General features: G+C 31.1%; 1 protein-coding gene across 3 annotated transcripts; it reads left to right on the top strand.

The window, feature by feature from the left end:
- The first annotated feature begins 18,520 nt into the window (after positions 1-18,520).
- On the top strand, positions 18,521-21,886 carry LOC110616871 (transcription factor bHLH35). Of its 3 annotated transcripts, none has more exons than XM_021759379.2 (5): positions 18,521-18,713; positions 18,875-19,076; positions 19,182-19,412; positions 19,726-19,896; positions 21,620-21,886. In XM_021759379.2, exons 1-5 carry the CDS (start codon positions 18,691-18,693, stop codon positions 21,707-21,709), a joined length of 717 nt encoding a protein of 238 aa, XP_021615071.1. In that variant the 5' UTR covers positions 18,521-18,690; the 3' UTR covers positions 21,710-21,886. The 3 variants fall into 3 exon arrangements, with proteins under 3 accessions (XP_021615071.1, XP_021615073.1, XP_021615072.1); XM_021759381.2 differs by having other exon boundaries at positions 18,522-18,713; positions 18,920-19,076; XM_021759380.2 differs by having other exon boundaries at positions 18,524-18,713; positions 18,917-19,076.
- The last annotated feature ends 3,132 nt before the right edge of the window (positions 21,887-25,018 follow it).

Below are 25,018 nucleotides of genomic sequence, written 5' to 3'. Positions count from 1 at the left end.
TCAAAATTCAAAATTCAAAAAGAGGCTCCACCTCACTAATGTACACTTGGGCGGCAAGGGCAGCAACTTGGACAGCAAGGAAGACCAACTTGGACAGCAAGGAGACCTAGGGCAACACTTTCAACTATAAAAAGACACATAAGGAGCCTCTCCATGCTTTTTCTACTCTCCCTTGGACACACATACGGGATTGCAAGTGGCCACATCTCTTCTTCATCTCTTTCTTTATTTTTGGTTTTGTTTCAGCCATGAGTGGCTGAAACCTTTATTTCTAGTTGAAGATTGATTGATACTTTAGTTGTTTTATGGATTGGGAGATCTAAACACACATTGATTATCTTTTATTTTTTCAATATTCATGCAATCTCATGTTTAATTCCATTATTGTTTTGTTATTTTGATCAATATGGCCAATTGATTCTTGATTGCAAGGTAATAAATTGTTAGTTTGGATAGTTTTAAGTCCGTAATTGCTTAGATTGTTCAAACATAAGTAACTCTTGGTGTAAAAACTAAGGAAATTGTATGATCTAGCGATATCACCATACGTTTGGATAGCTAGAATTAGCTCTCTCTATTTCTTAATGCAATTGACAGTTGTTAGATGCCTAAGGCCCAAGGACGTTCCTTGGCAACTTGTTGATTAGTGATTGGTTAGAGGACGTTCCCTAATTAATTTATGCTTAAGGAGAGATATGGTGGTGAGAAGCATCTTCCATCTCCATAACTAATTTATTGAATCAAACAAAGGAACTTAAGTTTTAATGATCAATCCCAACAATTAAGTGGTGGATCCAATTCTTCAACTAGAGCTTTTCTCATAATTGAATCTCTTTATTTTTATTATTCGCTGACTTTATTGCTTTCATCATTAGTTTAATTGAATCAATCTCAAACACCCCCCTTTTTACTTTACTTGCAGTTTATTTTTATTTTACTTTCAGTTTGTTTTCTTGGTCTTGATAAGAAAGATAGGTAAGTATCAATTCCATGTGGATTCGATCCTTTCACCACTATCTGCAGTTGTAAAATTATTGATAACTGAAAAGGTTATTTTTGATCGGCTTCAACAACCGCACAGTCACATCTATAGACACCCCAAAGGCCCGGGCAGAAGCAATCAAAATACAGCCTAAAGAAAAGGTCGAGTTCGAAGCTGAATCAAACAAAACTCTGAAAGGTATTGATTGGAAGCTAGTAAGGGCCGTGTAAAGGTACCAAAGGGAACAAGAAAAGGATTTCAGCCTAGATGGTGTCTCGCCTCTTTTGGAAGAAATCTTAACATAAACCTTTCCAATTAAGTTCAAGTTACCTAGCTTGGACAAGTATGATGGAATAGCAGATCCCAAAAGCCACCTGGCAATCTTCAGGACGACTATGCAGTTTTAGGATGTCAACGAATTTGTGTTGTGTCGAGTATTTCCATCAACACTCACAGGTTTGGCTCAAAAATGGTACCAACATTTGAGCTCAGGTTTAATTCAAAATTTACACAATTTGCTACATTATTTAAATCTAGACTTATTACTCGTATACCTCCTAAAAAACTTTCCTCTGACTTATGGAAGATCCGCCAATAAGAGGGCGATTTTTTGAGCAGTTTTATCTCACAGTTCAATGCTGAAGCCATATAGGTGGAAGAATCAAATCATGAGATAGCGTGTAAAGTATTAAAGAAAGGAATGTGCAACATTAAATTCATGGATTCCTTAATTAAAAATCTAGCCGCTTGATGGACAAAGTTCAGAAGTATATCAGGCGAGGACATGAAGGAGATCACAGGAGTTATCCCATCTCCTAAATGAGGGATGATCAAAGTAAGTATAAGAATTATACTCCGTTGGATAACTCACAGACTCATATTTTAATGTAAATCAGAAAAATGATAAGGAAATCAGGTAGCCACCAAGCTCAACCCCGAAAAAGTAGAGAAACAAGATAGGACCAAGTAATGTCGGTTCCACAAAGATCACAGGCATACAATGGAAGAGTGTCGGCAACCAAAGGATGAGATCGGGAGGCTGATAAGAGACAACACTCTTCAAAAGTTCACCAAGAAAGGCAAGGAAGAGAGGAGACCTGAGCCCGAGGAAATAACTCCCGAAACCACCCTGATCGAGAACCTGTAGGGGTTATACATGTAATAACGAAAGGACCTAGGGATGATAAGGGAAAGTAAGCAGGATACAGATGTAATTACCGGTCTGATAAGTTGGGTGAGAACTGAAAATGACTTTTTAAAGTCTCAAAAGTCCTTCTCCAGAAATCTTATAAGTTGGCTGAGTGATTCCCCACTCTCGAGATATTTGTAACACAGGAAAATTTTATCAATAATAAAGTTAATGAGGTATTTTCATATGTTGTGTTCTTCAGTGATAAGGAACGATGGAATTGTCTTTTTCAAAAGAATTAAGGAGACAAGAATAAGCCAAAATGTGAGTTCTACCAGACCATTTAGGCATTGGTCCCACTAAACAAGGCCACAAGGCGGGTTCCATTAGGCCAGGCTTCCCCCAGACTATCCGGGTATTGGTTCCACTAAACAAGACCACAAGACGGATTTCTCTAGGCCAAGTCACAAGGTTTTTTCCACCACACTATCTGGGTGTTGATCCCATTAAACAAGACCACAAGGCGGGTTCCACCAGGCTAGGTCACAAGGCGGGTTCTGCCAGACCATCCGGGCATTGGTCCCACTAAACAAGGCCACAAGGCGGGTTGCATCAGGCTAGGTCACAAGTTGGGTTTCGCTAGACCATTCGGATGTTGGTCCTACTCACTAAAAGAGATCATAAGGGGCCACAAGGCGGGTCTCACCAGGTGTTAATCCCCTATAAAAAAATTCCTAGGCATGCACAAGGCCACAAGGCGGGTTTCGCCAAGCCAGGTCATAAAGCGGATTCCGCCAGACCATCCAGGTATTGGTCCCACTAAACAAGACCATAAGGCGAGTTCCGCTAGACCATCTGGGCATTAGTCTCACTCACCAAAAGAGATCATAAAGGGCCACAAGACGGGTCTCACCAGGTGTTAATCCCCTATAAAAAAACCCTAAGGCATGCCCAAGGCCACAGGGCAAGTATAAGCAGGCCCAAAGAACGAGCGAAGGTCCTACTAATCAAGGCCTTTGTGCCAGTCCACGAGGCAAGTTTCTCCAGACTCAATTACGGGGTGATAGCCTCATATAAGACTTTTGAGATATTCTAGGCCCAAGCCATAGGACAGGTGTACATAGACGAGTATTAGCCTCAAGATTATAAGAAATTCTATAGGATATTTCAAACATAAGGCATGTATATGCTAGGCCGTATATCCGGGTGTTATCTCCATTGTTCAAAGGTCTTCAAGCTATTTATTACTACTATGGTGGACACGTGTTAACCCTTAGCAATTCTTTAAAAGAAATTATTTAAGTCTTGAATGAGGGATGTCAACTAGCAAAAGGCATACACTCAGTGAAAATAATAACAAGATATGAGAAAATATTTTCATTAAAATCATAAAAGATTACATAGGAGGAGAGATATCTTCAGGTTCCTCTACCCGAGTCTCTATTACATCAGTATTTTCTACATCTATTATGTTGTCTATAGAGATCCGGTTGTTGGGGCTGCCCTCAACTCGTCCCTCCCTCTCTTCAATCTCATCTCCCTCCTCCTCAGGAAAGATGTCATCTATCCAAGAAAAGTCTTCAAAAGGAAACCATTTCACCAACTCCTTCTTTACCGAGTCTTGGCCTTGAACGAATATCTCCCTACCTTGGGCCACCGTCTTCTGTAGCTCTTCCTCAAGCTCAGCAACCCTGGTAGAAGCAACTCAGGCCTCCTTAGCTTGAGCCTGTAACTTCAGGACTTGGCGATGCAACAGGGCCACTTGATCCTCAGTAGCCTTTGCCCGATTCTCAATGACCAGCTTGGAAGCATTGGCCTCATTCAGCTCAGCCTGGAGCTTATCCACCGACTACAAGGTCTCCTTCATGGTGCTCTCCACTTTATTGACCCGAGACTTCAACCTCAAGCACTCCTTGACCAATAGCTTGCTATCCATCTCTTTATGCCAAACTCTTGTCTCAAGGCTCTATGGTGCTCCTTGGCCACATAGACGCAGAGGACACCTTCCGGGATAGAGTGCATGACATTATCAAAAAGCTCATCTGTCTCAAGCTCATTCATGCGGTGGCGTCAGTGAGTCTCAGGGCACTTTTAATTAACAGGATGCCCAAAGTAGGATCATCAAAGAGTGAGGGCTTAGCACCAATGCTAGACGCTGAATGCTCGGAGGCCATGAGGATTCAACCCCCATGTTCGCAGGATCGGGTTCAGAAGGAGTGGGGATAGCAGCAGGAAGCTTAGAAGTTGGGTTAGAAGCAGAGGAAGACTCATGCTATAAGTGAGCTGACTCTTCTGCCGTAGGTTAGGCTGCGGAGGAGGAAGCATGATAATTTCTTTCGTGGGGCGAGTGCATTTAGTAGGGGGACCAATAGCCCTAGCAACAGTCTTGCCTTTACGAGCAGCACACGCCATGTCAGCAAGTTTGCTTTTAGACCCAACCATATCTGCAAAAAGAGAAAATTAAGTCAATTTATCCCCCAAAGTTGGGGAGGCTAGGCGGGTGAGGATCTCGATTTTGGCTCGCCTAAGGATGACTCTGCTAGGACAAAACATCATTCCTCACCATCTAGGTATTGTCAATTTTCTTCAGAGACTTAGCCATTGTATCCTCCCTCCTTGGTGGGACCCCATCCTTCCTCAATTTCACCCAAAAGTGTCAGCTTGTTTGAAGGCGCCCAAAACCCCTAGACGTTCAGTGATGAAGGACAAAATACTTATTTTTCCACCACTTCAATGAAGAAGATATGTGGTCAAACATGGTCAGGTGTTTCCACCCACTAAAATACTAAAATTCTTCATTTTTGCCAGTACCCAACTGGTATAGTTGAGAGAAAAGGGATACACTCAGTTCAATTTTGTTATTAAGGCAAATGAACCAGAAGGCCACGAAGATTTTCCAACTATTAGGGTGCAACTGGGCAGCTGAAAGCTTATGGAACCGAAGAAAGTCGATAAAAAATGGGTCTATAGGGAATCGAAAACCCGCCTTCAGTTGCTCCTCGAAGACCATAATAGTGTCTTCCACAGGAATCAAGTCATTTACACTAATGCATGGAGAAGAGGTAGAGGCGCGAAAGGTCTCTCGAGGGATTTGGTATGTATCATAAAAGCGTTCTACATTTTGCTCCAATAAGACAGAGGGGATGTCACTAATAGAACTGCCCTCGCTTTCTGGAGTCTCCCTCAATGGAACGATGGGGCCGGGCACAGATGGGACCATCGGAGGAAGAGCTTGAAGCAGAATCTCCACTAGGGGTAAGAGAAGTGAAAGTATTCCTATTCATCTTGAAGAGAAAAAAGGAAACAGAAACTACCATAGGAAGTATAAATGGAAAAGAAGATGCGACCGAGTCTTTCTGAAAGCAAAAGATCACAAGTGAAAGCAAAAGTAATATTTGGGGAAGAAGTATGGTTCTTATAAGACGATTTTGACAGTAGGCTTTAAATACGACACGATAAGCAGGACAATCATCATTGAGGGACTGGATAGGAGAAATGCCGTGAGCAGCTAAAAACTAATCTGAGTAGGCCACGTGCCCCAGATCTCAAGAACATATATCTCCTTCGAATCTAAAGAATCGAAGGCTAGCGGGGGGACCTCTAATACTACATAACAATTGTCCAAAATAAGTTATAAGTTGTCACCCCAAGACAAATTCACGTGACAAGAATTTGATAAGTAGGTAATGCGGTTCCACCCCCGTTCATCACCAAGACTCACCTTCCCTTGGACAAGTCGAGTCTCGATACAAAGTTGCCGTTAAATAGGGACAGTCTAGCGTATTCCCATAATGCCTGTAATCGCATGATCACTAACGTATTAGTTAACAATATCGCTTATTAAGCAGCCGACCACATCATTATCGGATTATCGAAAAATGCTATATTTATTTCTATTTTTCTTACAGTATAAAAAAAAAAGAATCACATAGACAAATGTATGATATTCTCTTACACTACCTAAATTCTAAGCAATTCGTTACGTTCTCTTTATTTTTTGGTATACTGACTTGAATGTTGGAGTGACTGTCATGAACACCCCCATAACCTCACATTCTCTTCATTGCAAATCTAATCAATCACAATATAATTTCATTTTTCAATTCCATCAATTACCTAAATGATTGCTTTATATATAGATGTATATATCTCCTATCCAATAAATTTAACTATATTCATATTAATTTATTCTGACCATTGAATTTTTTATATTTTCGAGCTTGTTTAGACCGGATTATACCTCATGGTGAGGCAATTATGGTACGTAATTCCTAAAGTTTAAGGGGTGCAGCATCAAGCAGTCATTCGATAGTTTAAGCGGCGCATTAGGTACATTGCCGGTTGTGTTTTTCACATGTTAATCTCTTGTCACGAGGTGGTCAATCAACGTCACTTCATGATCATCGTGGGTCCATTATATTTTACCATTATTCAAATCTTATTTGTCATCAATCGACTCGAAAGAGAGTGCTACTAGTTTATCCGACCTGAACTAGTCAGACCAAGTAACATATCCTTTGATTCGAGTCATATTCCTAAAGTGAATTGGTTGTGATCTAACCACTCTTCCAATTAGTTCAAGATGTCTGGATCACATGTCATGGTCTAGAATATATATGATATTTAGCCTTATTATAAGTAATAATAAATTTCATCTAAATAATAATTATAACAATTATTTATATTCAAATTTATATATCTATTATACATATTTTAATTAATTCTATTTAAATTTTAAAATATATAATGGCTATATAATTCATTCTCAGACATAATTTATATTAAATAGTAATGATATGACTCGATTCTCGTCCACCTAAAAAAGACTTTTGTACTTAGAGTTCACATGAAAAGCAAGAGATACTTTTTCTCGAAATATGGACAAATGGCTAGATCCAATCTCCTGGTCCCACGGAGCTCTAGATAATGACGTGAACGTGACTCAACCATCGCTCTTTTGCTTTGGTGAATAGTATGACTAACCATCGCTTCTTTGACTTAGTCAATAAAGTGATTAGGTAATGGCAACAAGTCATTAATTCTCCAGCACTCATGACTTGAAACAATTGAGATTCACTAATCATAGGCAGACCTGGCCATTATCATTTGACCACTAGTGACTGCTGCCACATGATTAAGAGAATCCTTACAAACATGAGATCCCTTATTCACTGACTAGTAATCTAAAATTTCATAGAAAATAGGCAACTAACATCATCTTTTTACAGTATAAAAGCAACCAGAGATCAACATCTAAGGTACACAATCACTAAGCTTTGAACCAGTTACATTGATTACTTATTCATATCAAACAATTTACTAACTTGAGCGTTATAATGATTGCTAGCGAGACACTAACTACCTCAGCTTCTCATTTTACCGATTGTCAAGTAGTTAAGGAGTCAAAGTTATTTTACTCAGGCGACTTCAATTTGAGAATGAGGTTTTGTAGTAAATGTAATGATGGATGGCAATAAATGTATTTGAGAGCTTGAACCATTAGAGGCAGTTGAAGTGACATACAGATGAAATGATGAATTCAAAATCCTCCATGTGTGCTTCCACATTGGAGCTACCTGACAAAGACCACCTTCAAAAATGAAGAATTGAAGACTTGCAAGGAGACTCCTAATATGACTTGATACTCCCTCATTTGAAGAAGACTTTTGGACTTGGAGCTCAATGGCTCTAGGTGATGACATGGGCATGGCCCAACCATCGCCCTTTTAACTTGATCAATGGCATGACTCAACCATTGCCTCCTTGACTTGGTCAATAAAGCGACTAAGTATGAACCGAGCCATTAATTCTTAGACACTTATAACTCGAGATAATTGAGGCTCACCCATTAGAGGTGAACATGGCCATTATCATTTGAACATCAGTGACTATTGCCATATGATTAAGAGAATTCTTACAAATACGGGATCCCTTATTCACTAGCTAGTAACCCTAAAATTTTATGAAAAATGGGAAACTAACCTATCTTCTTACAGTATAAAGGCAACCAAAGACCAACATCTAAGTTATGCAATCATTAAGCATTCAACTCATTACATTGATTACTCATCCATATCAAATAGTTCACTAACTTGAGTGTTAGAATGGTTGCCGGCAAGGTACCAACCATCTCACTTTCTCTTTTTACGGATCATCAAGCGGTGAAGGAGTCAAAAGGATTTCACACAAGTGATGTCATTTTGAAATTAGGGTTTTATAATGAAGATAATGATGGATGGTAACAAATGTATTCATGAGCTCGAAGCGTCAAAGGCAAGTGAAGTGACATATAGATGAATGATATGTTCAAAATCCTCCACATATGCTTCCACATTGGAGCTAATAGGCAAAGACCACCTTCCAATATGAAGAATCAAAGACTTATGGGGACTTCTAATGACTCAGTACTCATATGCTTGAAGAAAACTTTTGGACTTTAAGCTTAATGGCTCAGAGTAATGATGTGGACGTAACTCAACCATCGCCTTTTTTACTTGATTAATGGCATGACTCAATCGTCACCTTTTTTACTTGGTCAATAAGGTGGCTACATAATTATACTAGGCCATTAATTCTTAGATACTAATGAATCAAGACAATTGAGACTCGCCCCATTGTATATTTTCAGAAATCTCAATTATTTCAATTTTTAGATTGCATTTATTTAATAGAGAATTAAAAAAAAACATTTTAAATACTTGAAAATTTTATTAATATAAAGTAATTTTTTAATAAAAGAAATCTTAAGTCAATTTTTAAGGAAAATAACTTTTCCTTTTAAAAGATGTGGCCATTTTTTTAAAAGAATCTTATTAACATTACTGAACTTTCTATATAAATCTTTTAAAATCTCATATTGATTGTACATGGCAAGTGTGTGGGTCATATAAGTTAACTTGTTTAGGTAAAATTATCATGGTTTTATCAAAGAATATGTCTTTTCCTTAATCCATGTGTGTGCGATTATCTACCTTTGAGAAAAAAAAAATGAAAATACTTGTGTGGTGAATGAGTTAGTGTGTACTTGATGTACCTGGCCAAGTATGAGCAACATACACGTATTAGCTACATGAAGGGTTTGTCCTTCAAGATTTCATATTTGTTGTAAATGGCATTGATACAAGTTATCTTTATCAAAATAAAATAAAAATTCATGTCATATTCAAATAAGGATATACCGTTAATAGTATGTGGATTCAAGGATTACTCGAATATTGCCATGTGACCTGAATGGCTGGTCTTTACTAGAAAGGTGGTTCGAGTAGTAAAATATCTATATAGAGTGAGCTACAAAACATGTCGTGTGACCTAGATAGGTGGTCCAACTTACTAGAAGGGTGGTTCGAGTAGGATAACTAATTCGAGTGATCTCCAAAACAGATTTGACCAAAAGAACAATAGGGTCTATCCCACACTAGCACTCCAATTCTTAAATGAAACTATTGTAGTAAATAAATAATGCTAGGATACAATAAATGAAGAATGCAAAAAATGGAGAGTTATATCTAACTTATCTTATCTAAAGAATTACTTTATATATGCATTCATACTATCTCCTATTCAACAAATGAATTTATATTCTTATTATAATTCAGACGTTGTTGTACTGAGACAATTTTATTAAGGGGATTTTCTCTGGGGTTTTAGCCCTTTTTTTTGGGTTTCCTTCCTTGGTCTTTGATGATTATTGTGTGACTTCTACCTTCTAATCTTACTTGTTACCGATCCACTCCTTGCATTTTTCTTCCACAATATCTTTTATTCTCACTCTAATCATCCTTTTCTCATTCCCATTTTTATTCCTTTCCTCCTCCGCTTTTCCAACATGAATAGTGAAGGATTTATGACCAACCTTATTGTCAAAACACAGAACCTCCAGTGTACTGATGTAGTACCACAACTTACTACCAATAGCCAAGACACAAATATAGAAAATCACATATTGTTGGTAGGGAAGCTTATCACTAACAAAAACTTTAGTGCAAACACCTTGAAAGCAGTTTTAACCAAAACTTGGCGTATGCAAAGGGATGTTAAAGTTTTGGTAAGAGGAAATAATATCTTTATTTTCATAGTTGAACATGAGATTGACATCAAAGTTATGCTTCATTATCGACCATTGGTGGGTGTTGAATCCAACAAAAACAAATCCTGCTCTTTCCAACAATTATGAATTGTAGATATGGTAAGCAGGATCGAATCTAGAGAGAAAGGGTTAACCACTATTTTTTTATGAGAACAAATGTGGAAGAAGATGAATGACAACCTCATGACCTGATGACCGACCTAAAGATGACCAAACTAAAGACTTGATGACAACTTGATAACCGATCTAATGACTTAATGACCTATCGACTTGACAACTAACCTAACGACCTTATGACCGATCACTAGAGAGATTAATTAGAGTAAGAAAACGTCTAGCTTCGGGAATATCTCAGTGTTAATTCTCTGGATAGATCATAGATTCAAGGATATCTGATTTAATTTCTAGTCAGCCAGTTATAACTGTTGACACGGTCTAATAACCTAATTTTCTCTTAGATAAAATACTGAAAAGGATATGCTCATTAATAAGCTCATAATCAACAAACAAACCACATGATCAGTTCAATGAAATTTAATTTGATAACAGCATTAAAAACTAGGAAGACCTGACTCCGACCAAGAAGCTCACTCCAGTGCGGCTGTGAAATCAGAATACATTATTCCACAATAAATTATTATTTATCACAAGTATCAAACTCATAAGTGATTACAGACCTAATGAATTCAAATGATTGTATACTATTAATTCAATTGAACAATGGACTAGATTGCATCAACTAAACAAATAATAATCTCAAGAATAAAAGGAATAACATAGAAACCAAAAATGAGAAGGAAAATTAAGATTGATTTGATCTCACAACATTTGTGAATTACACCTCAAAAATTTCCTAACTAAATAAAGGAGTTTAGCTACTGAAGTTCATATTTCAACTTCAAAATTTTCAATAAAAAACTCTCTGTAAAAATCTCCTCTCCCAATTCAAAGAACCTTCCCCTTTTTAAAGCGGCAATCCTAAACTAAAGAGGAATAAAAGAAAAATCCTTTTAAATGGGGAAGTAACAATCCCTAATTTCTTTATCTTTTTGAAATCATTTCTTTCCAAACCGGTTTCTGCAATTAATTGAGAATCCAATATGAAAATCTCGTTGATATTGCACGAGTTGTGCCCAAAGTCTGTCCTGCCAGAGGTCTGTTTTGCGAGATCTGCCCTTTCCGAGGTCGGCTTTGCCTAAGGTCGGCCTTGCAACTCCACCTTTGATTTATGCCTAAATCTTCCAATTAGGATTTTTTTTTCTTTCCAAAGAGTAAAGAATCTATCAATATCGTAAAAAGGAAAGAAATATTCATAATTCAATATAATCAACTCCAATTTCATAAGAAATAATGTGCACTAAATAGGCAAAATATACACCCTATCAAATTCCCCCACACTTAGTTCATGCTTGCCCTCAAGTATGAGATATATGTAAAAAATTCATGTCCCTGTTTGAATAAATTTAAAACTAATAAGTTCCAACAGATCAACCAAAAGAGCAATATAAAGGTAGGTAGTAATAGTATACCCCCTATAGAGCCCAAAACACAAGCATCAAAGATGCACAAAGTAGAGCCTCTATATTTAAGCACACACAAGATTTTCAAGTGATTAAGTCAACTCAAATCAAGTGAAATGCTAAAACCGGCCAGGCTTTAAAGCACACAACACTTTATATTTTTATTTTCTTTTTATGCTAAGTGCTAGTGAACCATTCTACTTCAAAAATCTTCTTCATACTGTATATAGTTGAGTATTTTTCTTACTTGAGGTGTCAATTGCTTTTCAGTGTGAGAGCACATATTGGTGATAGTCGTTCTCAACTACTTGTGTCACAATCCTCAAGTGGCTACTAGCTCTACTCTTTATTCATTACCGGATAGAGGAGTAGGTTTTGTGCTTCTTAGGGTTTATTGTACTTATTGAAGATGAAATGGCTCATCCATCACTTAGCACTTTTATTTTAAGCACAATGTTATCACATAATTACCATGGTAGTGTTTCAGCACATACTTTAATTGATTTGACAATCAAATTAAGAGCAACCAATTTTTCAAGTCAAGTATTCATTATAAGGCTCTCTTAATGTGTATTTAAGAGTCTAGCAAAGTGAGCAAAAGAGTGACTCTACTAAGACTACTAGACATTGTAAACTAACTTAACCTCCCAAAGCTCAAGTGGCTCGCCTTTCATGTAAGAAGGGGTCTAAAGACATTAAAAATGGCTAAACAAGAAGGAAGAAACATATGGAATTATGCCCGATGTAACCTTCCCCCCAAACTTAGCTCACTTCGTCCCCAAAGTGAAAAATGCGTAAACAATAACTAAAAAAGAAAGAAAGAAGAAAAGAAAAAGACAAAGAAAGGAATGGGACTTCCATGGAGTCATGGGGATAGCAGGCGCTTTATGCCAAGTGCATGGCAGAGGGCAATGATAGGTGGATCTATTTGGGAATTTTGAGAGTCAATAGTATCAGGTGAGGTTCAGGGTGCTCTAGTCGGGTATCCAATTGGTCAGTCGCTCAGCAAGGTCAGTTTGATTGGGTGGAGGCTTAGATATCAGCATGTGCAAACTTGATGATCAGGGGTAGACTCGAAGGTGGCATGAGACAATAGGTCAGGGAACAATTGGGAGTTGACTTATGTTCCTGTAGCATTCTGAGGCACTGTGCGCTGTGAATGTGAGATATCCATTAAGGTCGAAATCGCTAAGAGTGAGAATGGACTTGCCCTATATTGAGGTTGGAATTGTTGTCACCTAATCATCAACACTTTAGTAGGTGGTGGTCCCCACTCCTCTCTTTTTTGCAATCTGTACATCTTAAAGAAGAAAAAAAATACTCCAAACCATCTATTAGTAATCCCAAGATTGAAAATGATCAGAAAGATAATTATTCCTAGAAATAAAAGAAAGTCTCATCAGAAGTAAAAAAAAAGATAAGGTGTGGGCACGCCTTATAAAATAGGTTGCCTCACATAAGTGCGCTGCTTTAATGTCTTAGGCCAAACAAGCAGTGGTGGCGTTAAACTGCATCAGAATGCTTGGCCACTGTATCAAAATGCTCGGCCAAGCACACATCTTCCTTTACCTGAGCTTGAAAACCTTCGTAGAAGAGTTTAAGTTGGTATCCATTAACCGTAAATGTATTTTTGGTGTCAAGGCTCTTGATCTCGACAGCGCCATGAGAGGAATCATGAGTGACTACAAATGGCCCTATCCATCGAGAGTGTAACTTCCCAGGAAATAACCGCAATCTAGAATTGTACAGTAGTACCTTTTGCCCAGCTGAAAACTATTTCCTTGTGATCATCTTATCATAAAGTACCTTGGTTATTTTTTTCTAAATCTGAGCACTCTCATAAGCTTCATGTCCCAGCTCTTCAAACTCTTGGAGCTATAACTTCCTCTCTTCCCCAGCTGTAGTCATCTACATGTTGCACTGTTTGATTGCTCAGAAAGTCTTGTGTTCAAGTTCGACGGGAAGGTGGCATGATTTACTGAATACCAAACGATATGGAGACATACTGATTGGTGTCTTGTAAGCAGTACAATATGCCCGAAGTGCATCTTCTAGGTGCAAGCTCTAATCTTTTTGTGTCGGACTAATAGTCTTTTCCAAGATAGATTTGACTTCTCTATTGGATATCTCAACTCAGCCATTCTTTTGAGGATGGTAGGCTGTGGAAGTGTGATGCTGCACCCCATACTTCTTTAATAGTGACTCTATGATCTTGTTGCAAAAGTGTGTGCCCCTATAATTGTGAGTACTCTCGGTACATCGAATTTGACAAAAATGTTAGAGCGAACAAAACTTACTACTATCTTAGCATCATCAATCTTGGTGGCATTAGCCTCCACCCATTTAGAAACATAATCAACTATCAATAATATGTAATTGAAACCATAAGAACAAGGAAAAGGCCCTATAAAATCTATCCCTCATAAATCAAATATTTCACAAGTATAGATGGAAGTTAGAGGCATTTTTATCTCTATGACTCAATCCTCCCTGTTTTTTGACAATTAAGAAAGGTTTTGCAAAATACATAGGCATCACGAAACAGGTTCGGCTAAAGTCTACTAATTAATCTCTCTATTAGTTTTAGCATTTAAGAGATATAAAAAAAAAACCTCTTTCAAAAGGAATGTTCAAGGCTAAATGCTTAGGTGACCGAAGTTGAGAACCCCATTAACAAAACCTTGGAGTTCGTAGATAAACTTCAAGCGGACCTGGATGAAGCAAATACTGCGAAGGCCACTCTTGAAAAAATCAAGCCAAGACTACCAAGGATCAAGCGGTCGATCTTCAACGGAAAGTCTAAGAACTACAAGCTCAGGAAAGCCGGGCCACCATAAATAGGGTTGCTAAGTTGGAAGCTAAACTTCAAGAGATAGTGGCTTGGGGTGGAGAGATGTTTGTTAAAGGCCAGAACTCGATAAAGAAGGAGCTCATCAAGCACCTTCCAACAAAGGACTTATCCTAAATTGACGATATCTTTTTCGAGGATGAGGATGGATAGAATAAGTAGAGACCATATAAAGATAATCCCTCTGACTCGGCTTCTGCTTAAAATGTAGTAGATGTAAATGAGAATATAACAGAAGTTCAGGAGGAGACTGGTGAAGAGACTCCTCCTTCTATGTAAAAATTTATTTATTAATGAAACATTTCTTTCACCCCTGTTTTTAATATTTTTTTATTAAGTACAAGAATCGGTGCTCAATCCATTAACTTAATAATTAGAAGGATCATCATTCAGAAATTTTAATGGTCGTTCACCTGCCTTAGTGACCGGCATATATGCCTTTAATAAATTTATAATGGTATCAATACCCGGTCATTTGGCTGGCGGTTACCCACCGAGTAATTTTGGTATAAATGCTTTTAAAAAAAAATTATAATGCGACTAACACCTGATCATTTGTCTGGTGGTTATTTGCTTTGTTACTTGGGCATAAATGTCTTTATATAATTCATTCTCAATCATGTTTATATTAAATAGTAAATACACACATAATTTATATTATGTGAATTTTATTGGTTAAAAAATTAAATCTGTTTCTTAATTGTTCAGCAAATAAAAAAATATCATATTTTATTTTTCATTTCAAATTTGTATATGAGAAATACTTATCTCGACCCGATACAATATGATCCAATAAATTTTTGATACATAAATAAGTGTAGGGATATAAATGAACCAAACTATTCGTGAGCTACTCAAGATTCGACTCGATATAGGATCGACCAAATTCGATTCAATTTCTAAATTAGTCAAATTCAAACTTAATTTTTACGCTCATTTAGTAAACGAGACAAATTTAAACTCTATAGTATTCGTCTTGTTAAAATTTATGAGTCTCGCTCATTTTTGAATTCATGAGGAAATTTGTGAACAATTTCGTTAAGTAGACTGAAATTAATATTATAAGAAAAATAAATTCAAACTTTGCATATATTTTCATAAGTCAAACCTAAATTTTTTAAAATTCAACTTTATAGAGTTTAATTATACTCTTAAAATTTGCATATATTTGAATTGTTAAAATTTAAAAGTTAATTTTTATAAATTTATGAATTAATTTATATATATATATTTATTTAACTAAAATTATTTAATTTTAAATTTATTAGTTTTAAATTAAAACTGATTATATATATATATATGTAAATTGAACTATTCAATATTAAATTTAATAAAAATTCGATTAAATTTGATAAAAACTCGACTCGCTTAAACTCATTTATTAAATGAGTTAAAATTTGAATTTATTAATATTTGACTCGAATTTAAATTAGTAAATATTCGAACTCGAAAAAAATTTAACGAACTAAATTTAAACTCCTCAAAATTTAACTCTATTTATTTACGCCTCTAAATAAATGGATCTTTTATAAAGAAAAAATAAATAAATAAAACTCACTTTAATATTTCTTTTAATTCATAATAAATCGAATCCATTTAATAATTTTTCTCCCTATATAAATTTAAAATAGAAAATATGTACATATGTTAATGTTATAATCTATTAGATTTTCTTTTCTTGATAAAATTTATATTTTAAATTAAAAATGAACTCATGGGATTTTTCTTCCAATTTAAAGTAATGTGTCAAATTGACATAATAGAATGTAGCATGAAAATAGCAGCAAAGACTTGTAGAAGAAAATGATATTAATGGATTTCCGCGTTTTATAAAGTTTCTGTATAGACGGGTGGCACTCAAATTCTCAGCCGCAAATAGATCCATCAAGATTTCAACAAGTGTCCATCTCCAAATGGTCCGTTTTTCTTTTAAATTTCTTCCCCGACAGACATGCACAAACATTCCACCAACCAGAACTTCTCGATATATGTTTTAATATGAAGACTAAAGTAGAAAAGAATTAAGGTTTTTTTATTCCCTTTTGAAGAAATTAAGGAGAAGAAATGTTTTAAAAAAATAATTGATTTTTATTATTTAAATATTTTTTTCGAAATTATTTAAATACTTTAGTATACGGACAAATAAATTTTCTATCTTCATTAACTTTACCTAATTGACATGAGTTATAATTTTTTATATAATATTAATTTTTTTTTATTTATGAAAAATAATGAGTATTTAGAATATATTTTATTTGAAAAATTTTTTTATAAAAAATATTTTTAATAAAGTAATTATTTTTACTTTATATTTTTAATTTAAAAATAAAAATTTAACAAATTTATATTTAAAAATGTTAATAAATAAGAGATTATAATTTAATTTCTCATTTTTAATTTAATATTATAAAATACCTTATTTTTAAACATCCATTTTTAATAAAAAAAATTTTTAATTTAATTTATTTTTTTCAATTCTTTTATTTAAAATAAAAATTATTTAATTCTTTTTTATTTAAAAAAAAAAGTTAAATTCATGCATCATTTTACAAGAATTGGTCTGAATTATTTTTTTAAAAATAAATCATACCAAAATATAAGATAAAAGTTTTCTATAAAATCTAATCTTTAAAAATAAATTATTTATTAATTTATTAATTTTTAAAAATATATTAAATGTTAAAAAATTTACTATTTTTGTTAATTTTAATCATTAAATATAGTAAAAACGTTTAAAATATTTTTGATAGTTAATTAATAAACTTTTTAAAAATTTAAAAATTAATTAATAAATTTTTTAAAATTATAAAAATAAAATAATAAAATTTTTAATAATAAAATTAACAAAATAACTGATTAGTTAAATGATTTTTCTAAAAATTATCCCCAGTCAGTCTGGACATCAGTCTGCTTTAGCTCAATGACATATTTGGGATGGCGTCATGTAAATGTCACTTTGGAGGGTTGGATTCTTCAAGTCGTTTGCATATGATTTTTTTTTTTGAAATAGAGATTGGGGGAGTCGAACTTAAACCTTTCAACATTATAGAATGCACTTTTTATCAAGGCTAAGTCTTAGAGTGCATTTACATAATGATTATATATTATATATTAATAAATGAAATATTTTAAATATGTTAGTAAAATATATGAATTTTTAATTTTATTTATTAATATTTATTTTTTAATAAAATTATCATTAATTAATATATATATATATTTTAAAAAGTTATTATCGTTAAATTATAAAATAAATGATAAATAAAGAAAATTTTATTATAATACAATAATAATTTTATATTTTTATTTTGCTTAAAATTTTTAGTTTATATGTTTAGTCATTTTATATTTTCCTATTTATGACTAATAATTTTATTAAGTATTTTATAATCTCATACCGTACGATGCGTTTCTGTTTCACATGATAGGAAATTTGATGTCCGAAAACAAATTGTGCAGCACGGGATTGACGTTTGAAATTGAAATTATATAATAATCATATTATTATATTAAAATTTCTACATATTTAATTTATGCATTTAGTTTTTTCATCTAGAATTAAGTAATTTTTCTATGAAAATCTGATTGACATTTTATCAAATATTATTAATTCAAATTTTTATTTTAAATTTATCCTAAAAATTAATATATTTTAATTTAATAATATAAAATTTATTTTTAAAATTATAAAATATTTAATTTAAATTCAGTTAAATAAAATAAACTAGAAAAAATTAATATCAAATACTCTTAAAAAATATTTTTAAAATCAAAAAATTAATTAATAAGACTGTTAGTGAATAGTAAATTTTTCAATAATTATAGGACGTATCATGAGCTATTGATTGGTTAGCTCTATGCGGCATTATAGGCCACATCTCATTGGAGGCATGGGTAAGGTCTTTGTAGTAAGCGCTTAGATCAGCATAGAAAATCGCAAGTTCAGTCCCCACTGGCCTTAATTGCCCACAACTGTGTTAACCTCCTCCCCTTCTTCCTCTGTTCTTATAAAAGGAAACCGTCAACAATTGCAGAGTATGATTTTTTTTCTCAAAAGGAAACACCATCATTTCAAGAAAAAGCTTCATCTCTCTTTCTCTGCAACATAATTAAAGCTCTTCTCCAATGGACTCTATTCAATATATTGAGTAAGACTACCAAAACTACCTGTTTCTTCGAAATGATGAGTTTGATAGGTAGAATTTAGGTTTTCGACTTTTTTTTTTTAAAATTTTGGGGATTTTGAATCGAGTTTCGTTTTATCTGTTTGATCCTTTTTGTTTGTGTTCAAATCCCTGTCTCTCTTTAGGGGTGAAGTTGCAACTTACGAATTAAGCTCCTTAATTTTCAGCAGCTGGGCCATCGATGAGATTTCCGGTTACGAATCCAGTTCACTGGATGGTGCTGCTTCGTCGGTGACTTATAAGAATGTTGTTTCTGAGAGGAATAGGAGAAAGAAACTTAATGACAGGCTGTTTGCTCTAAGAGCTGTTGTCCCCAACATTAGCAGGGTGACTGACTCACCAATTCTATTAATTATTTGCTTGTTTAACCTTTAATTACTCATCAATTAACCACAATGATGCTATTTTTTTTGGTTGATCATATACATTTAGATGGATAAAGCTTCAATCATCAAGGATGCTATTGATTACATCCAAGAACTTCATGAACAAGAGAAAATAATTCAAGCAGAGATAAGAGAACTAGAATCTGGGAATTTGAAGAAGGGCCCTGGTTATGAGTTTGAGGAAGATCTGCCTGTTTTTTTGGGATCAAAGAAGAAGAAAATTGATCAATTCTATTATTCTTGTGGCTCTAGAGCTTACCCAATTGAAGACCTTGAGGTAACTACAAAATCTCTTTGTATTGATAAATCCTAACACTAATGTATGTTTGGGAGAAAATTTTCAATTAAATTAAGATTTTGGAGGTCCCGAAAAGCTTGTTTTTCTATAAACCGTGATTCACTCCATCCAAGTATTTACACCTAGTGGGCCAGTGTAGAATTTATATTCAGGGACCAATACAAAATTTATACTGAGATTTAAAATTTTACTTTATTATACAAAACTTTCCTCCACCTCATATAAACATATTATTACTATTTTTAATTTTAAAAAATAAAATGGATGACTTTTGGGTTTGTGTTTACTTCAGCTTAGTGTTGCATACATGGGAGACAAGATTCTGCGAGTGAGCTTGACGTGTAGTAAAAGAACAGATACAATGGTAAAACTGTGTGAGGCATTTGAATCTTTGCAGCTCAACATCATTTCAGCCGATATCACAACTGTCTCAGGGAGGCTTCTCATGACGGTCTTCATTAAGGTCAGTCGTCTTCGAAGTTATACAAAAATAAATTTAATTAATCGAAAATACTTAGAAATATGTAATAAGTATATGAATTATATAAAAATATATATTTAATGATTATAAAATTAATAATAAAATAATATGAATTGAGCATATATTAAAAAAAATTATATAAAATTTATTAATTTAATTATATTTTTAATTCATATGAAAATAATTATAAGCTTGTAATTGTGGTGCAGACAAAGTATTAAAAGTTTGTGGTACGTGCATTTTACACTCTTAACTCATCGCGTCAGTACTCCACCAAAGTCTCTTTCAAGGAAGTTGAGAGGTAGGAAAAAAAAGGGGAAGAAATGAAATATCATTTAAAAATTAATAAATGTTACATTTAATTTATGATAAATTTTACTTAAATTTGATTTAAATTTCAATTTCAATTTAAATTAATAAAAAAGTCTTATTTAGAAATTCTATTAGGTTAAGTTAATATTAAATTAAAAAGTTTTTGAATTAGTTTAATCAGAATATGAAATGAAATGAATAGAGATATAAAATTATATATTTTTCCAATAAAAGTTTATGATTCTAATTTTTATAGGTAAGAGGAAAGAAGAGAGGAAATATTGTCAAGTATGTTAATTTTAAGGAGTAGTTTATTGAGAGGGATGAATAAGTTAAATTTTAACGAGATTAATTAATGAATTTATATTAATGTTTTAATATTTTTACAAAATAATAAATAAGCCAAGTTAATATCAAATGATAATAAATTTTACAGCCATTAAATTAAATATTTATAATAAAATTTTGCAAAAATAATAAAAATATTTATGATAAATGTTACATATCTAAATATAAATATTTAATACAACATGGTAAATAATTTTATTTGTATAAATTAAATTTATAATAATATATATTTAAATATTTATAAACAGACTTAATCGATGGTAAATTTATTTGAAATATATTAGATTCTACTTTTTTAATTTTTAATTTTAAAAAGTAATATATATAAAATTATAAAATAAAAAATACTTTATTTTTTTAAGTAAAAATTTATTTATCATATTAATTAATTTTATTTTCACTAAATAAATAGTCTCTTTCACAAGCTGAAAATAAACTTCAATTATTTAATTTTAAAAAAGTTAGAGTGCATATATAATTTTTGTATGAATTAACTAGTTATAATTTTATTAATTAGTTATAATTTTATATATATAAATATGAATTAGATTTTAATGATTTTTCAGTTCACAGAATCATATTCATTAATGTAGAATAGAAATGGGAAATGGGAACCTTCGGCTTTCAACAACTAGGCTTTGATTTCGTTTTTCACATGTCTTTATATAAACGCATGTGCATTTTGTTTTACACGACGGCGTCGGAGCCTATGAAAAAACGACATGTGGAAATATTTTTTTTTCTCAAAAAACATGTGGAATTAATTGAATAATGGAAAATCCCCATCGATTCCTAACAAGGAACATGTTATATTTTTTAAGCCCTTTAGTTTGTCAATTTAGCATTTTTTGCTTTCATTAAATATTTATGATTTGGAATTAACTAAAATATTGAATTTTTCCATATATTTTATAACAGTGTTACAAATATAAAATTTTATTTTTTGAAATTTTTTAATAAAATATCATTAAATAGTTTATTTACAATTATTTAGTCTTTTAAATATAATTTAGAAATAAATTTAAATACCCTTTTCTTACTGCAGGCAAATGAAGAAGAGAGTGATTATTTGAAGAAAAAAATTGAAACAGCTATTGGAGCGCTTCATGATCCACAAAGTCTTATGATCATGTAATTAATATTTAATCTCTTTGTTTTGAATATGGGGGACTTTTTACCGTTGGATTTTCTTCCTTGATGTCGTCAATAAGTATATCTGGGTTAATAATGACAATCTAGCCATCGTTGAAGAAAGAGTGACGTAGATAGCTATTACGAGGTTCAAATTAATAAAAAATCAAATATTAAAGTACTTCTTTAGATATTAAAATAGTTTACAAAAGTTTATGCAAAAGATATATAATTGGAATGTGTCAGAATTTCCGTTTATATAATTAAAAAAAATGGGTGTTGCTACAAATTTAAAGAATACAGTTAGCAGTATTCAGTTTAAATCGAAAAAATTAATCGAATCGAATTGATTTAAAAATTTAGTTCGGTTTTTTATATATTTCGGTTCGGTTCGATTTTTAATTTAAAAAATTTTGATTATTTCGGTTCAGTTTTGATTAGAAAAAAACTAAAAAAACCGAACCGAACCGATTAGTGATAATAATATATATTTTTAATAATATAGAGAAATTAAATCATATTAAAATTAAAATATTTTAATTAAATTTTAAAATATTAAAAATAAAGTGTAAAAACTAAAAAATTATTAAAAATTAAAACTGATCAAACCGAACTGAATCGAACCGAATCAGACCGATTTAATTCGATTCGGTTTCTGACCAAAATTGATTCGGTTCGATTTTTATAAACACTAAAATTTCGATTTTCGATTTATTCAGTTTGATTCAGTTTTAAATCGAACTGACCGAATGCTCACTTAGACGGCAGTATATTCAAGCTGTTTTTTAAATGATATAAATTCAATTAAATTTTTATATTTTTTATTTAATAATTAAATAAATTTAATTTAAAATTTTAAATTAATTAAATTTGTACGCTGTTATTTAATGGTTAAATAAATATTTATTTAATAAAATATTATTTTTAATAATAAAAAATTTACTTAAAAAAATTATACATTTATTATTTTTCATATTTATATTTTAACTTTAAAATTTTAAACAATAAAATTAATTTTTCATATTTATCTTAATTTTAACTATTTATTTTGATCAATTTTAATAAAAAAATTATAATTTATGTTTCATGCCATTATTTATCAGAATAAAAAAAATTCAAACGTTAATTTATATTTATATTCAATATTTTAAATTTTAAATAATAAAATTGTCAAAATTATAAAGAATACATTAATTTTATATTTATCATATATAATATTAAATAAATATTTATTAAATAAAATTTTCGCTATATAAAATATCATATATAAATATTATATGTTAAAATATTTTATTAAAAGTTTATATTTACTATTATTATATACATATTATTATTATTATTATTATTATATACATATTTTTAACATATAAAAAAATATAATTTATATTAATAATATTAAATAAAATAAAATATTATATATTTTAATAAGTAAATCTATATTTCTATAATTTTTATAAAAATTTAGATATATTAACCACATTTCTTATAGATTATTTGATATATTTAATATTTTTATTTTACTTATTTATATTTATTAATTTGATAAAAAGGTATTTTATATCAATGATATTAAATAAAATAAAATATTATATATTTTATAATATAATTTTTATATTTTAAATTTTTATTAAATTATAAAAATGAGAAGAAGAGTAAATAGTGTGATTAAACAAAAAAAAGAACATTATTAAAATAAATATATATATTTTAAAAATTATTTTATTAATCAAATAAAACTTTAAGGATTATATTATAATTTTTTAATAATTTTTTATATTTAATTTAATATTTTTAGTTATAATCGTGATAAATTAATAAAAATTTAATTTTATTATAAAAAATTTAAAATTTTAGATGTAATATGAATTAAAATAAATGTTTGTATTTTTTATCAATAAATTTTTTAAAAAATAATTTTACATGGCATGATGGTATATTATAAATTTTTTGATCAAAATTAATTAAGTTAAATAATAAAACTAAAAGAAATGTGAACGAATTCGATTTATTGTATAAAATCTTAAGATTAAAATATAAATGTGAAAACTGATAAATATTTAAATTTTTTTATTCAATAAGCCTAATAAAAATATTTTTTATATAATAAAACTTTATTTTTATATTTTAAAATTATTTATTATATTTATGTATTTTTTAAATTTTTATCGTAATTAAAATACTAAATTTTGATTTTTTAAATTATAAAAAATAATATTTTATTATTAAAAAAATATTATATTCTATTATAACTCATTTAACCCTTAACAAAAATATAAAAACTTAATTGACTTATTTAGACTTTAAAGAAAATTAAATAAATTAACTGAACTTATTTTCTTTTTAAATAAGCAGCTGACATGAAGAATAATGTGGATTGACAAATGACTATTGACCTTCATTAGTATAGAGTCATGTCATTACTTAACTTATTTTCTCTTAGTTTAAACTATAGTCCCTCGTGTGTGTTACATGCAAGAATAAACTGTTTTCATGTCTCAGAATTTTTCCTTGTGCCTTAGAGTAGGATTGTCGGAACAAATTATTTCCATTGAATTTAATGGATTTTATTGTTAATTTGGTCGCTGACCTTTACACAGATGCCAATTGAAATTTTGATATTTTTGTTGTTAACCTTAATATTAGGCCGTTATAAAATCGTAATTATTATTTGTGTGGACATAATTTACACGTTTATTAAATTTTTAGAAATTAAATAGTTAAATTTTATAAATTTTAAGAATTTAATAGTAATATTTTATAAATTTTGTGGGTAAAACAGTTAATTTTTATAAATATTAGGTTTCAAAAATTAATAACAAAAAGTCAAAATACCATCTGACTTTTTGTGAAAAGATCAAAACATAGTTACATATTAAACCTGTATTTTCGGCTCATCAAAACATAATTACATATTAAACCTGTATTTTCGGCTCAAACAGGGGTGAGTAGTATCCGATTCAAACTAAAAATATTGATTAAATTGAATTAATTTAAAATTCTAGTTTGATTTTTATTTATTTCGTTTCGATTTTTAATTTTAAAAATTTCAGTTCGATTTAATTTTAATTAGAAAAGATTAAAAAAATTAAACCAAATCGATCAGTGGTAATAATATATTATTTTTAATAATACAGAGAGATTATATCACATTAAGGTTAAAATATTTTAATTAATTTTTAAAATAAAAATAAAATGTAAAAAATAAAAAATTTATTCAAAATTCAAACCGATTAAATCAAATTGAATCGAACTAAATCAGATCGGTTCGATTCGATTCGATTCAATTTCTGATCAAAATCGATTCGTTTCAATT

This window comes from Manihot esculenta, chromosome 6, assembly GCF_001659605.2.
Source record: "Manihot esculenta cultivar AM560-2 chromosome 6, M.esculenta_v8, whole genome shotgun sequence".
NCBI classification, from domain to species: Eukaryota; Viridiplantae; Streptophyta; class Magnoliopsida; order Malpighiales; family Euphorbiaceae; genus Manihot; species Manihot esculenta.
This window is presented reverse-complemented; position numbering and strand designations above follow the sequence as displayed.